Source organism: Pongo abelii, chromosome 15, assembly GCF_028885655.2.
Source record: "Pongo abelii isolate AG06213 chromosome 15, NHGRI_mPonAbe1-v2.0_pri, whole genome shotgun sequence".
Classification (NCBI taxonomy): domain Eukaryota; kingdom Metazoa; phylum Chordata; class Mammalia; order Primates; family Hominidae; genus Pongo; species Pongo abelii.
The window spans coordinates 106,974,335-106,985,823 of record NC_072000.2 but is presented as its reverse complement, the minus strand read 5'-3'; the positions used below and the strand labels follow the sequence as shown (position 1 = coordinate 106,985,823).

The following is an 11,489-nucleotide window of genomic DNA, read 5'->3' as shown; positions in this document are numbered from 1 at the left end:
TTATTATGGCCGGGCAGGAGACCCTGCCACGCCCTTCTGTGCTCCTGCTGTCTAGAGGCTGAGCCCTGCAGCCCAGGTCCAGACTGCATGCAATGCAGCCTCCCTTTCAGGTGGGCCCATCTTCCCGCAGCTGCCAAAGGTCAGGGCCCCTTTGCCCAGGCTGTGTCCCTACCTGAATGCCCTTCTACCCCTTCCAGTCTAGCTCAGTCTGGGCTGCAGGCTCGGCTGGAGGGCACTCTCCAACCACAACCCCCAGGTGACCAGGGTGCTCCCTCCATCCCCGTGTGAATGGGGTGGTCAGGCCATATTGTGGGCATTTTCTGAGCTTCCGCAAAAGCAATGCCAAGGTTTGGTCTTCCACTTCAAAGCTGGGCCCCGCACACGTGATATGAGTCCAGGGGTTCGCAGAGAGGCTGGCCCTAGGTGAGAGTGGGGCTGGGGGCCCTAGGGCTACCCCTGATGGGGAGGGGAGCTCCCATCCCTGGGAGAGTGGCCTGAGGATCTCTGAACATGAGGATCTCTGAACATGGAGGACCACACACATCTCCCCATTGTATGGCCCTCCCTGCCTCCCTGCACTCACACCCATGAGCTGGGTGATCCCTGCGGTTTGTTGATTGGCTGACTGATCCTTGGCAGGGCTGACACTGATGCCCCCCAGGGCTGGGCAGGGGATGCTGGGACCAATAGAGGTCCCCATGGTGTCACAGGCAGCTCCTTAGACATTCCAAGTGAGTTCAGGTGCCAAGGTACCAAGGAAAAAGGAGACAGCAGGCCGAGAGACCAGAATCTGGGGGGGTCTGAGGGCTGCCAGGGAGAGGGGAGGCTTCAGGGCAGGAGGACGCCCACTGTCTGACAGGTTTTATCCACACCATGTCCCAGCTGCAGCGGACAAGGTCCTGTCTCCTGGCGAGAGAAGGCAGGCTCAGAGTGGCAGGCTTTACCTCAGGACACCGCAGGGAGGGCACTATACCTGGGGCTGGTCCTAGAACCCTCAGTGAACCCGTCAAGTCAACCAGTCTGTCCCCTGAGGGGTGGGCTGGACCAGCGGAGCCTTCCGGACTCCCCACTCCTCTGCCTTTTTTGTTGTTGTTTTGGAGACAGTCTCGCTCTGTCACCCAGGCTAGAGTGCAATGGCATAATCTTGGCTCATTGCAACCTCCGCCTCCTGGGTTTGAGCGATTCTCCTGCCTCAGCCTCCCGAGTAGCTGGGATTACAGGTGCAAACCACCATGCCTGGCTAATTTTTGTATTTTTAGTAGGGATGGGGTTTTACCATGTTGGCCAGGCTGATCTCGAGCCCCTGACCTCAAGTGATCCACCTGCCTCGGCCTCCCAAAGTGCTGGGATTACAGGTGTGAGCCACCACACCTGGCCAAGCAATGTCCTTTCCACCTCACCCCGTCCCCACTGGTCAGAACTGCAGGGAAACCCAGTCTCTGGCAGTGTGGTGGTTCTGACCAGGGGAGGTGGGGTGGTGAGAGGCGCCAGGGCCAGCAGCTGTTGAGAAGCCACTGACCCTATGCCTGTGACTGGCCTGGTGGGCCCAGTCCTGGGTCCATGGGCTCTGGGGGGCAGAGATCAGGCCCAATCCTCCTTGGGCCCCACTGCACCCTAGAGCAGCTGATGGTGACCGAGACGAGGCCTTGGAGATCCTAGGCTGGGAGGGCCCAGGTTGGATCTGCCAGGTTCGCTGTCCTCAGCCAGGCCAGGTGTAGGGCTAACCACAGCACTAGCGGGGTCATGGCCCTGCCCCACTGCCCAGCCCAAGCTGGGAGCAGCCAACCTGGGCCTGGACAGGTTCGGGTCACCCACCCTCACCCTCACCTCAGCCTCAGCCTCCTCCTCCAGACGCCAGATGCTGGAGGGGGAGGCGGCCCCTCACAACTCCTCAGGCCCTTCCGGGACTCTGTGGGTTTTTTTTTTTTCTTCTTTTTTTTGAGACGGAGTCTCCCTCTGTCGCCCAGGCTGGAGTGCAGTGGCACAATCTCGGCTCACCAACCTTAGCCTCCCGGGTCCAAGCAATTCTCCTATCTCAGCCTACCAAGTAGCTGGGATTACAGGCGCCGGCCACCACGTCCAGCTAATTTTTGTATTTTTAGTAGAGACGGGGTTTCACCAAATTGGTAAGGCTGGTCTCGAACTCCTGACCTCAGGTGATCCACCTGCCTCGGCCTCCCAAAGTGCTGGGATTACAGGCGTGAGCCACCGCGCCCTGCCCTGTGGGGTTTTTTATTTTGGCAGAGGGAGGAGATTTAAGGAAAGAACAACCCGGCTATAAGCCCGAGGGGCTGCTGTGACCCCGCCTCCGTTGTCCAGATACGGAAACTGAGGCCCCGGGAGAGCGGACCAGCACCAGGTCTTCCAGAGAAGCTTCCCTGGGGTCTCCGCGCTGGCGGGGTCTCTCCGCCGCCTCCCCCCGCCGCCGGGTCTTTGTCTCGCGGTCACCATGGCTGCGCTTCCGCGCTCTCGCGGCCGCCGGCGGGGCTTTTCCCGGGGGAGCGAGGGCCGGGGCCGGCGTGGGTGGGCGCGGAGGCAGGGGCCGCGGCCTGGACGCCAATGTCAGCGCGAGGGTCGCCCCCGGGGCCCGTAGGGCGGGACCGGCCTAGGCATCCCGCAGGCTCTGCCGTCACCTTCAGGTCGGAGCACGGGGTCCCCTCCCGGCAAATGAGCGCGGAGGAAAGCGAAACGGCCCCGGCGCTGTCCTGCTGTTCCCCACCGGGCGGGGGCAGGATCCGGAAGCCTGGCGCCCCCCGCCCCCGAGTCTGCGGCCCCCGCGCGGCCCCCACCGGCCGATCGTCCTGGGGGGTCCGAGCCTTTCTGCTGCGGCCCCGCCGGGCACGTGGATGCGAGTCCACGCGGTTGGGCAGGTCGCTGGAAACTGGGGGCGCAGCAGGTGCTGGTTGCCTGGGAGCGACTGTCGGTGTTCTGAACACAACGTGGCGGCCTGGGTTGAGTCGACTCATTCATCTAACGCTCAGGAGCCAGTCCATGGCAAGCCCGGGCTGGCGCTGGCCTGGGCGGGACAAGACCCGGAGCGAGGTGGCCTCGCCCCAGCCAAGTGGCTGCCCCAGTGACTACCCAGTCCCGGATTTGAGCAGAGCTCAGCCGGGATCTGAAGATGTAGGAAGCCACCAGCAAGGGCACTGAGCGCTGAGGGAACGTCCTGGACAAAGGCCCAGAGGTCCGAAGTCTCTGGCCCTTCACCAGCTGAAAGAAAAGCTCATCGCAGGAGTGAGGGGCCAGAAGACAAGTCCCAGAGAGGGAAGGGGCTGGGGCCTGCGCTCAAGGCCTGCGCTTGGGCTGCGACCTGTGCAATGCCATAGGGTCCTGAGCCTAGAAGAGACCACGCTTGGTTTAATATGCTGCTGTTGCCATTTGAAATTCTTAATAATTTTTTAACAAGAGTCCCTGTAGTTTCTTTCTCTCTCTTTCTTTCCTTCCTTCCTTTCTTCCTTTTTTTTTTTTTTTTTTTTGAGACGGAGTTTTGCTCTTGTCCCCCAGACTGGAGCGCAATGGAGCGCTATGATCTCGGCTCAACTGCAACCTCCGCCTCCTGGGTTCAAGCGATTCTCCTGCCTCAGCCTCCCAAGTAGCTGGGATTACAGGCATGTGCCACCACACCCGGCTAAATTTGTATTTTTAGTAGAGACGGGGTTTGTCCATATTGGTCGGGCTGGTCTCGAACTCCTGACCTCAGGTGATCCACCCATCTCGGCCTCCCAAAGTGCTGGGATTACAGGCATGAGCCACTGTGCCTGGCCCTGTAGTTTCATTTTACAGTGGGCCCTGCAAATTTTGTAGCCTGCCCTACAAGGAGCATGGCAGAACCAAGGGAGAGTTTGTTATGTTTATTTTTTTAAACACTGATAAAAATATACACAGCAAAATTTACCATTATAATTTTTTTTTCTTTTTTTTGAGACAGAGTCTTGCTCTATCACCCAGGCTGGAATGCAGCGGCATAATCTCGGTTTACTTTGCAACCTCTGCCTCCCAGGTTCAAGCAATTCTCGTGATTCAGCCTCCCGAGTAGCTGAGATTACAGGTGTGCACCACCATGCATGGCTAACTTTTATATTTTTAATAGAGACAGGGTTTACCATGTTGGCCAGGCTGATCTTGAACTCCTGACCTCAAGTGATCCACCCACCCTGGCCTCCCAAAGTGTTGGGATTACAGGCATGAGCCACCACACCTGGCCAGCATTCCTTTTAAATAAATATACCACATTCAATTAAAAAAAAAAATTAGCCAGGTGTGCCCAAGGTGGGAAGATCACTTGAGCCCAAGAGGTTTAGGCTGTAGTTTCCTGTGATGTCTCCACTGTACTCCAGCCTGGGTGACAGAGTGGGACCCTGTCTCAAAATTAAATAAACAAAGATAACACACTCCAGCCTGGGTGACAGAGTGGGACCCTGTCTCAAAATTAAATAAACAAACAAAGATAACACACTCCAGCCTGGGTGACAGAGTGGGACCCTGTCTCAAAATTAAATAAACAAACAAAGATAACACATTAGTTTATTCCTTTACCAGTTGATGGATAATTGGGTTGTTTCCAGTTTGGCACAATTGTGCATAAAACAGCTGGCATTTAAAAAAATAAGGAAGACAGCCGGGTGTGGTGGCTCACGCCTGTAATCCCAACACTTTGGGAGGCCGAGGCGGGCAGATCACGAGGTCAGGAGTTCAAGACCAGCCTGACCAACATGGTGAAACCCCTTCTCTACTAAAAATAGAAAAACTAGCAGGGCATGGTGGTGTGTGCCTGTAATCCCAGCTACTCAGGAGGCTGAGGCAGGAGAATCGCTTGAACCTGGAAGGCAGAGGTTGCAGTGAGCCAAGATTGCACCACTGCACTCCAGCCTGGGAGATGGAGCAAGACTCCGTCTCAAAAAACAAAAACGAAAAACATAAGGAAGACTAAACAAGAGCATGGTGTGTTGTAAGGGCAGGCCTGTTCGTGGAGCAAGAGCATGGTGTGTCGTAAGGGCAGGCCTGTTCGTGAAGCCTTTGTTTCAGGTGTGTGTGTTTGAGCGTGCTGTGCCGGATGAAGCACAGTCTGTCCTGTGGCCACGTGGAGAAGCCCTCTCAGGAGTGCTTGCTCCGGGAGGCCTGCAGGACCCTGTGTCCCTGGTCTGGAGCAAGTGGGAGTTCACCTTAGAACTCAGCAAGACTTGCTCTGGGCAAGGCTGGGAGTGGGGAGGTCACTCTGGGCTTAGAGAGAAAACCCCACCTGGCCCCAGACACCTAGAACCCGGTGGCTGGGACAACCAAGTGGTCTCAGAGTGGGTGTCTGTGCTGCCCTGCTCTCAGGCCCCCACACCCTCAGACCTCACCCTTCCTCTGGGGCCAGGGAAAGCCAGAGTGGGGCCCCAGCCTCTGCTCCAGAGCCCTCAGCTGCCCTCCCCACCCCTGCCATCCATGTCAGAACTTCCTCCCATAGGCCGGGCGCGGTGGCTCATGCCTGTAATCCCAGCACTTTGGGAGGCCGAGGCGGGCGGATCATGAGGTCAGGAGTTCAGCCTGGCTAACATAGTGAAACCTTGTCTCTACTAAAAAATACAAAAATTAGCCCGTGTAGTGGCATGTGGCTTAGTCCCAGCTACTCGCAAGGCTGAGGCGGGAGAATCGCTTGAACCCAGGAGACGGAGGTTGCAGTGAGCCGAGATCGTGTCACTGCACTCCAGCCTTGGTGACAGTGAGACTTTGTCTCAAAACAAAACAAAACAAAAAACTTCCTCCCCTGCTAAGTCCCAAAAGCCAGGACTGAGGGAGGCAAGGGGGGCCCAGGAAGGGATCCAGACACCCGCTAGGGCCTCAGACCGGGCACCCACCTTGGCTCTGGAAATACACCAGTGCCAAAATCAGGCTCCCTGGCAGAACAGCAAGTGGGACTTGGTCAGGCTGCTCCCGCCGGAAGAGAGGTGTGGCTTGACTCGGCCCATCTCAGGACCGCAGGGGCCCCTGGGCGTGGGAGGTGGGGAGTAAGTCAGGGTTATTAGACAATATGTCACTCCAAGGTTGGGGCTGCCATGCCCATTGCTGGGTCGAGGAAACTGAGGCTTGGAGGCCAGGTGCCTGGGCCCTGCCACAGGAAGGCCTGGAGTCATGGGGCAGGCAGCTCAGACCAGAATTCTGACCCATACCCTGTCCCACTCAATTCCTGAAGCCTTTCCTTCATATCCCCTTCCCGGGCTCCCCGGATAGGCTCTCTGCCCTGCCCAGCTGTTTCCTGCCTCTTCTCCTAGGAGAGGGGCTTTTGTTATCCCCATTTTTTAGAGGAGGAAACTGAGGCCCAGAGATGTAAGTTGCCCAAGGCCACCTTAAGGTATACAAAGGGGGTAAGAGGCCATATTACCAGAAAGGGGTCCTCATCCAGACCCCAAGACAGGGAGGATTCTTGGATCTCACACAAGAAAGAATTCCAGGCGAGTCCATAGAGTAAACTGAAAGCAAGTTGATTAGGAAAGAAGAATGGCTACTTCACATACAGAGCAGCCTGAGGCCTGCTGGTTGCCCCTTTTTTTTTTTTTTTTTGAGACGGAATTTCACTCTTGTTGGCCAGGCTGGAGTGCAATGGCGCGGTCTTGGCTCACCACCACCTCCACCTCCTGGGTTCAAGCAATTCTCCTGACTCAGCCTCTCAAGTAGCTGGGATCAAACCCGGCTAATTTTTGTATTTTTAGTAGAGACGGGGTTTCACCATGTTGGCCAGGCTGGTCTCTAACTCCTGGCCTCAAGTGATCCACTCACCTCAGCCTCCCAAAATGCTGGGATTATAGGCATGAGCCACCACACCCAAAGGTTATTTCTTGATGATATGCAAAACAAGGGGTGGATTATTCATGCCTCCCCTTTTCAGACCATATAGGGTAACTTCCTAACGTTGCCATGGCATTTATAAGTTGTTATGGTGCTGGTGGGAGTGTAGCAGTGAGGACGACCAGAGGTCACTCTTGTCGCCATCTTGGTTTTGGTGGGTGTTGGCCGGTTTGTTTACTCCAAGCTGTTTTATCAGCAAGGTCTTTATGACCTGTATCTTGTGCCAACCTCCTATCTCATCCTGTCTTAGAATGCCTTAACCCTCTGGGAGTGCAGCCCAGTAGGTCTCAGCCTCACTTTACCCAGCCCCTATTCAAGATGGAGTTGCTCTGGTTCAAATGCCTCTGACAGCCGAATCACCCTCCAGCCAGGGATGGTGCTCCAGACAGGGACTGTGCTCCAGACAGGGACTCTCAGCCATCTCCCCACCCCCCATCACCAGTGCCCAGGCCCACAGTGGCAGCCTGGCAGTCCCAGACATAGCCCTGTGCCCTTGGGGAGTGCCAGCAACCAAGGAAACCCCAGAAGTCCCTTTCTTCTTCTTCTTTTTTTGAGACGGGGTCTCGCTATGTTCCCCAGGCTGGTCTTGAACTCCTCAAGTGATTCCCCGCCTCAGCCTTCCAAAGTGCTGAGATTACAGGTGTGAGTCACTGCACCCAGCCCAGAAATCCCTTTCTGACCCAAAGTCACCAGCATTCTTCCTCCTTACTCTCCTTTCCTCACAGCTGTCCACACAGCTGCTGGAGCCTGGGACACCTGGCCTATGACGACTGTCCCTAGATGGACCTGGCATCCCAGGGCAGGTTCCTAGGGCATCCCAGGGCAAAAGAAAGCCTGGTAGGATGTGCTGGGGGGTTCCATCTGTCGCATAATTAATAAAAGCAAAGTTCTGCACCAACCTGAGCACCCATCACAGGGGACCAGGTACAGGGGGTTCCCGCACAGAGCCCTGGAAAAGGAGGAAGACAGATCTTTCTGGATATCTTGACATTGAAGGAGCTCCTGGACAGATTGCTGAGTGAGTGAAGCAGGGTGCAGACTTGGGTGCTGAAAGAGATCATTCTGTGGAGGAGAGAGGAAGGGAGGGAGAAAGTGACAGAGATAGGCTGGGGCACGGTGGCTCATGCCTGTAATACCAACCCTTTGGGAAGCCAAAGAGGGTGGATTGTCTGAGCTCAGGAGTTTGAAACCAGCCTGGCCAACAGGGAAAGACCCCATCTATGCTAAGAATACAAAAAGTTAGCCAGGCATGGTGGTGCATGCCTGTGGTGCCAGCTACTTGGGAGGCTGAGGCGGGAGAATCACCTGAGCCAGGGAGGCAGAGGTTGCAGTGAGCTGAGATCACACCACTGCACTCCAACCTGAGTGAACGAGTGAGACTCCGTCTCAAAAAAAAAAAAAAAGGCCGGGCACGGTGGCTCACACCTGTAATCCCAGCACTTTGGGAGGCCGAGGCAGGTGGATCACCTGACGTCAGGAGTTTGAGACCAGCCTGGCCAACATGCTGAAACCCCGCTTCTACTAAAAATACAAAAAAAATTAGCTGGGCATGGTGGCAGGCACCTGTAATCCCAGCTACTCAGAAGGCCGAGGCAGGAGAATCACTTGAACCCAGGAGGTGGAGGTTGCAGTGAGCCGAGATCCTGCCACTGCACTCCAGCCTGGGTGAGGGAGTGAGACTGTCAAAAATAAATAAATAAAACAAAATAGCCGGGCATGGTGGCAGGCGCCTACAGTCCCAGCTACTCGGGAGGCTGAGGCAGAAAAATCACTTGAACCCGGGAGGTGGAGGTTGCAGTGAGCCAAGATCGTGCCATTGCACTCCAGCCTGGGCGACAGAGTGAGACTCCGTCTCCCCCCCGCAAAAAAAAGCCAGGTGCTGCAGTGGCGCATGCCTGTAGTTCCAGCTACTTGAGAGACTGAAGTGGGAGGATCACGAGCCCAGGATTTCGTGGCTGCAGTGAGCTATGATCATGCCTGTGAATAGCCATTGTACTCCAGCCTGGGCAACATCGCGAGTCCCCCTTTCTAAAAACAAAACCAAACCTGGTCAGAGCCTTCAGAGTCTCCCCAGGAAATGTCTATGGAGATGGGAGACTCCTAGGGTGGGGGGAAACCCACTCTGGGCCTGGGGCTCCTTCTCCATCCCAAGGAGGATCCAAGCTCACCCCCACCACTATCCTCTCAAATCCTCCCAGCCCCAGGAACGCCCACCTCCCCCAGGCCCCAGGTAGTTACTATATTCTTCTGGTGTAAGCTCTGGTTACTGTAATTTCTGGTGTATGAGCCCCTGAGGGTTCCCAGGGGATATTGTTCCTCCCCCATCTCTGCCTCTAAATGGGAGCCTGTCCCCCAGGGAACTTCACTGTTCACTCTTCAAGGATGCTTCTCCTCCCCTACCCGTTTCTCTATTAATTACTGTATATTTTTATCCAAGTAATGCAATAGTTTAAAGTATAGGCACGATATGCATAGAATTTTAAAAGGCAAATAGACATAATGAAAAGCAGCAGCCCCTCCCCACCTATCCCACTCTTAATCCTCCCCAGAGACAGCCACATTCAACTTTTTTGGCTTCTTTTTCTGGATTTTATCTCCATGTTTATAAATAACATTTTTGTCCTGCTGTTACTTGATTTAACAACCCAGCCATTATCTACTGGCTTTCCCTTACAGAAGATGAGTTTCACATTTTTTACACTCTTCCGTGCAACACTCCCCCCATACTCTCCCTGTGTCACCTCTCATTATCAATATATAGCAATTTCGGATCAAATAAATATTCAGTTTCATCATAATGATTATATAAACATTGTTTGCTACTGAGCCAACTAATGCACTGTGGTTATGTTTCCTTTCTGGTTTAACTTTCAGTTTTTCATGAAGTTAATAATTGCCTTTCTTTTTGGTTGCTTAGTGTAGTTAGGCTCCTTCCAAAGTAACTCCCAGGCTGGAGACAGTGGCTCACACCTATAATCCTAGCACTTTGGGAGGCTGAGGCGGGTAGATTGCCTGAGCTCAGGAGTTCGAGGTCAGCCTGGGCAACACGGTGAAATCCGTCTCTATTAAAATACAAAAAAAATTTAGCTGGGCGTGGCGGCATGTGCCTGTAGTCTCAGGTATGCAAGAGACTGAGGCAGGAGAATCGCTTGAACCCGGGAGGCAGAGGTTGCAGTGAGCTGAGATCACACCACTGCACTCCAGCCTGGGCCACAGAGCGAGACTCTGTCTCAAAAAAAAAAAAGTAGCTCCCAAAGATCCCTGCCCTTGGTGTTTGCACCGTTTTGTAGTCCCTCCTGTTGAGTGTGGGAATGACCTGTGACTCACTGGAACCAACAGGACAAAGGTGATGGGATATATATGTGATTACATCACATAAGACTGTCGTGCCTATCCCGCTTGAGTCTCTTCCCCTCTCACTGGCTTAGAAGAAGGAAGCTGCCACCAGGCATGGTGGCTCACGCCTGTAATCTCAGCACTTTGGGAAGCCGAGGTGGGTGGGTCGCTGGAGGTCGGGAGTTCGAGACCAGCCTGACCATCATGGAGAAACCCCGTCTCTACTAAAGATACAAAACTAGCCAGGCATGGTGGCACATGCCTGTAATCCCAATTACTTGGGAGGCTGAGGCAGGAGAATCACTTGAACCCAGAAGGCAGAGGTTTCGGTGAGCCGAGATCTCTCTACTGCACTCCAGCCTGGGTGACAGAGTGAGACTCTGTCTCAAAAAAGAAAAAAAAGAAGGAAGCTGCCATGCTGTTACATTGAGAGGCCCCCATGGCAAGGAACTGCCATGTGGAAATAACAGCTTGCCTCTAGGATCTAAGGACAGCGTCTAAATCCAATAGTTGGCAAAAACAAACAAACAAACAGACAAAACAGAAAAAAAAAACAAAAACCGAAGCTCTGAGTCCTACAGCAGCAAATAACTGAACTCCACCAGCAACTTCAGTGAGCTCAGAAGCGTATCTTTCCCCAGCCAAATTCAACTGAAATCCCAGTGGGACCCTTGATTGCAGCTTTGTGAGACCCTAAGCAAATGACCAGCTTAATTATGCACAGACTCCTGATGCGGAGAAACTGTAAGATAAATATGTGTTCAGTTATTTATTTTTCTCCTTCCTTCTTCCCTCCCTCCCTTCCTTCCTTTCTCTCTCTCTTTTTTTTTTTTTTTTGAGATGGAGTCTCGCTCTGTCACCCAGGCTGGAGTGCCGTGGCGCGATCTCGGCTCACTGCGAGCTCCGCCTCCCGGGTTCACGCCATTCTCCTGCCTCAGTCTCCCGAGTAGCTGGGACTACAGGCACCCACCATCACGCCCGGCTAATTTTTTTGTATTTTTAGTAGAGATGGGGTTTCATCGTGTTAACCAGGATGGTCTCGATCTCCTGACCTCGTGATCCGCCCGCTTCGGCCTCCCAAAGTGCTGGGATTACAGGCGTGAGCCATCGCGCCCGGCCCTTTCTCTTTCTTTCCTTCCTTCTTTTTTGCTTCCTTCCTTCCTTCCTTCTTTCCTTCCTTCCTTCCTTCCTTCCCTCCTTCCCTCCCTCCCTCCCTCCCTCCCTTCCTTTCTCTCTCTCTCTCTCTCTTTCTTTCCAGTCTTGCTCTCTTGCCCAGGCTGGAGTGCAGTGGTGTGATCTCAGCTCACTGGCACCTCCGCCTCCCA

The 11,489-nt window shown here is 54.3% G+C and overlaps 1 protein-coding gene across 1 annotated transcript; it reads right to left on the bottom strand.

The window, feature by feature from the left end:
• Positions 1-1,293: 1,293 nt before the first annotated feature.
• On the bottom strand, positions 1,294-3,404 carry LOC112128790 (uncharacterized). Its single transcript, XM_054530579.2, has one exon. It carries the CDS (start codon positions 2,964-2,966, stop codon positions 2,445-2,447), a length of 522 nt encoding a protein of 173 aa, XP_054386554.2. The 5' UTR covers positions 2,967-3,404; the 3' UTR covers positions 1,294-2,444.
• Positions 3,405-11,489: the final 8,085 nt, after the last annotated feature.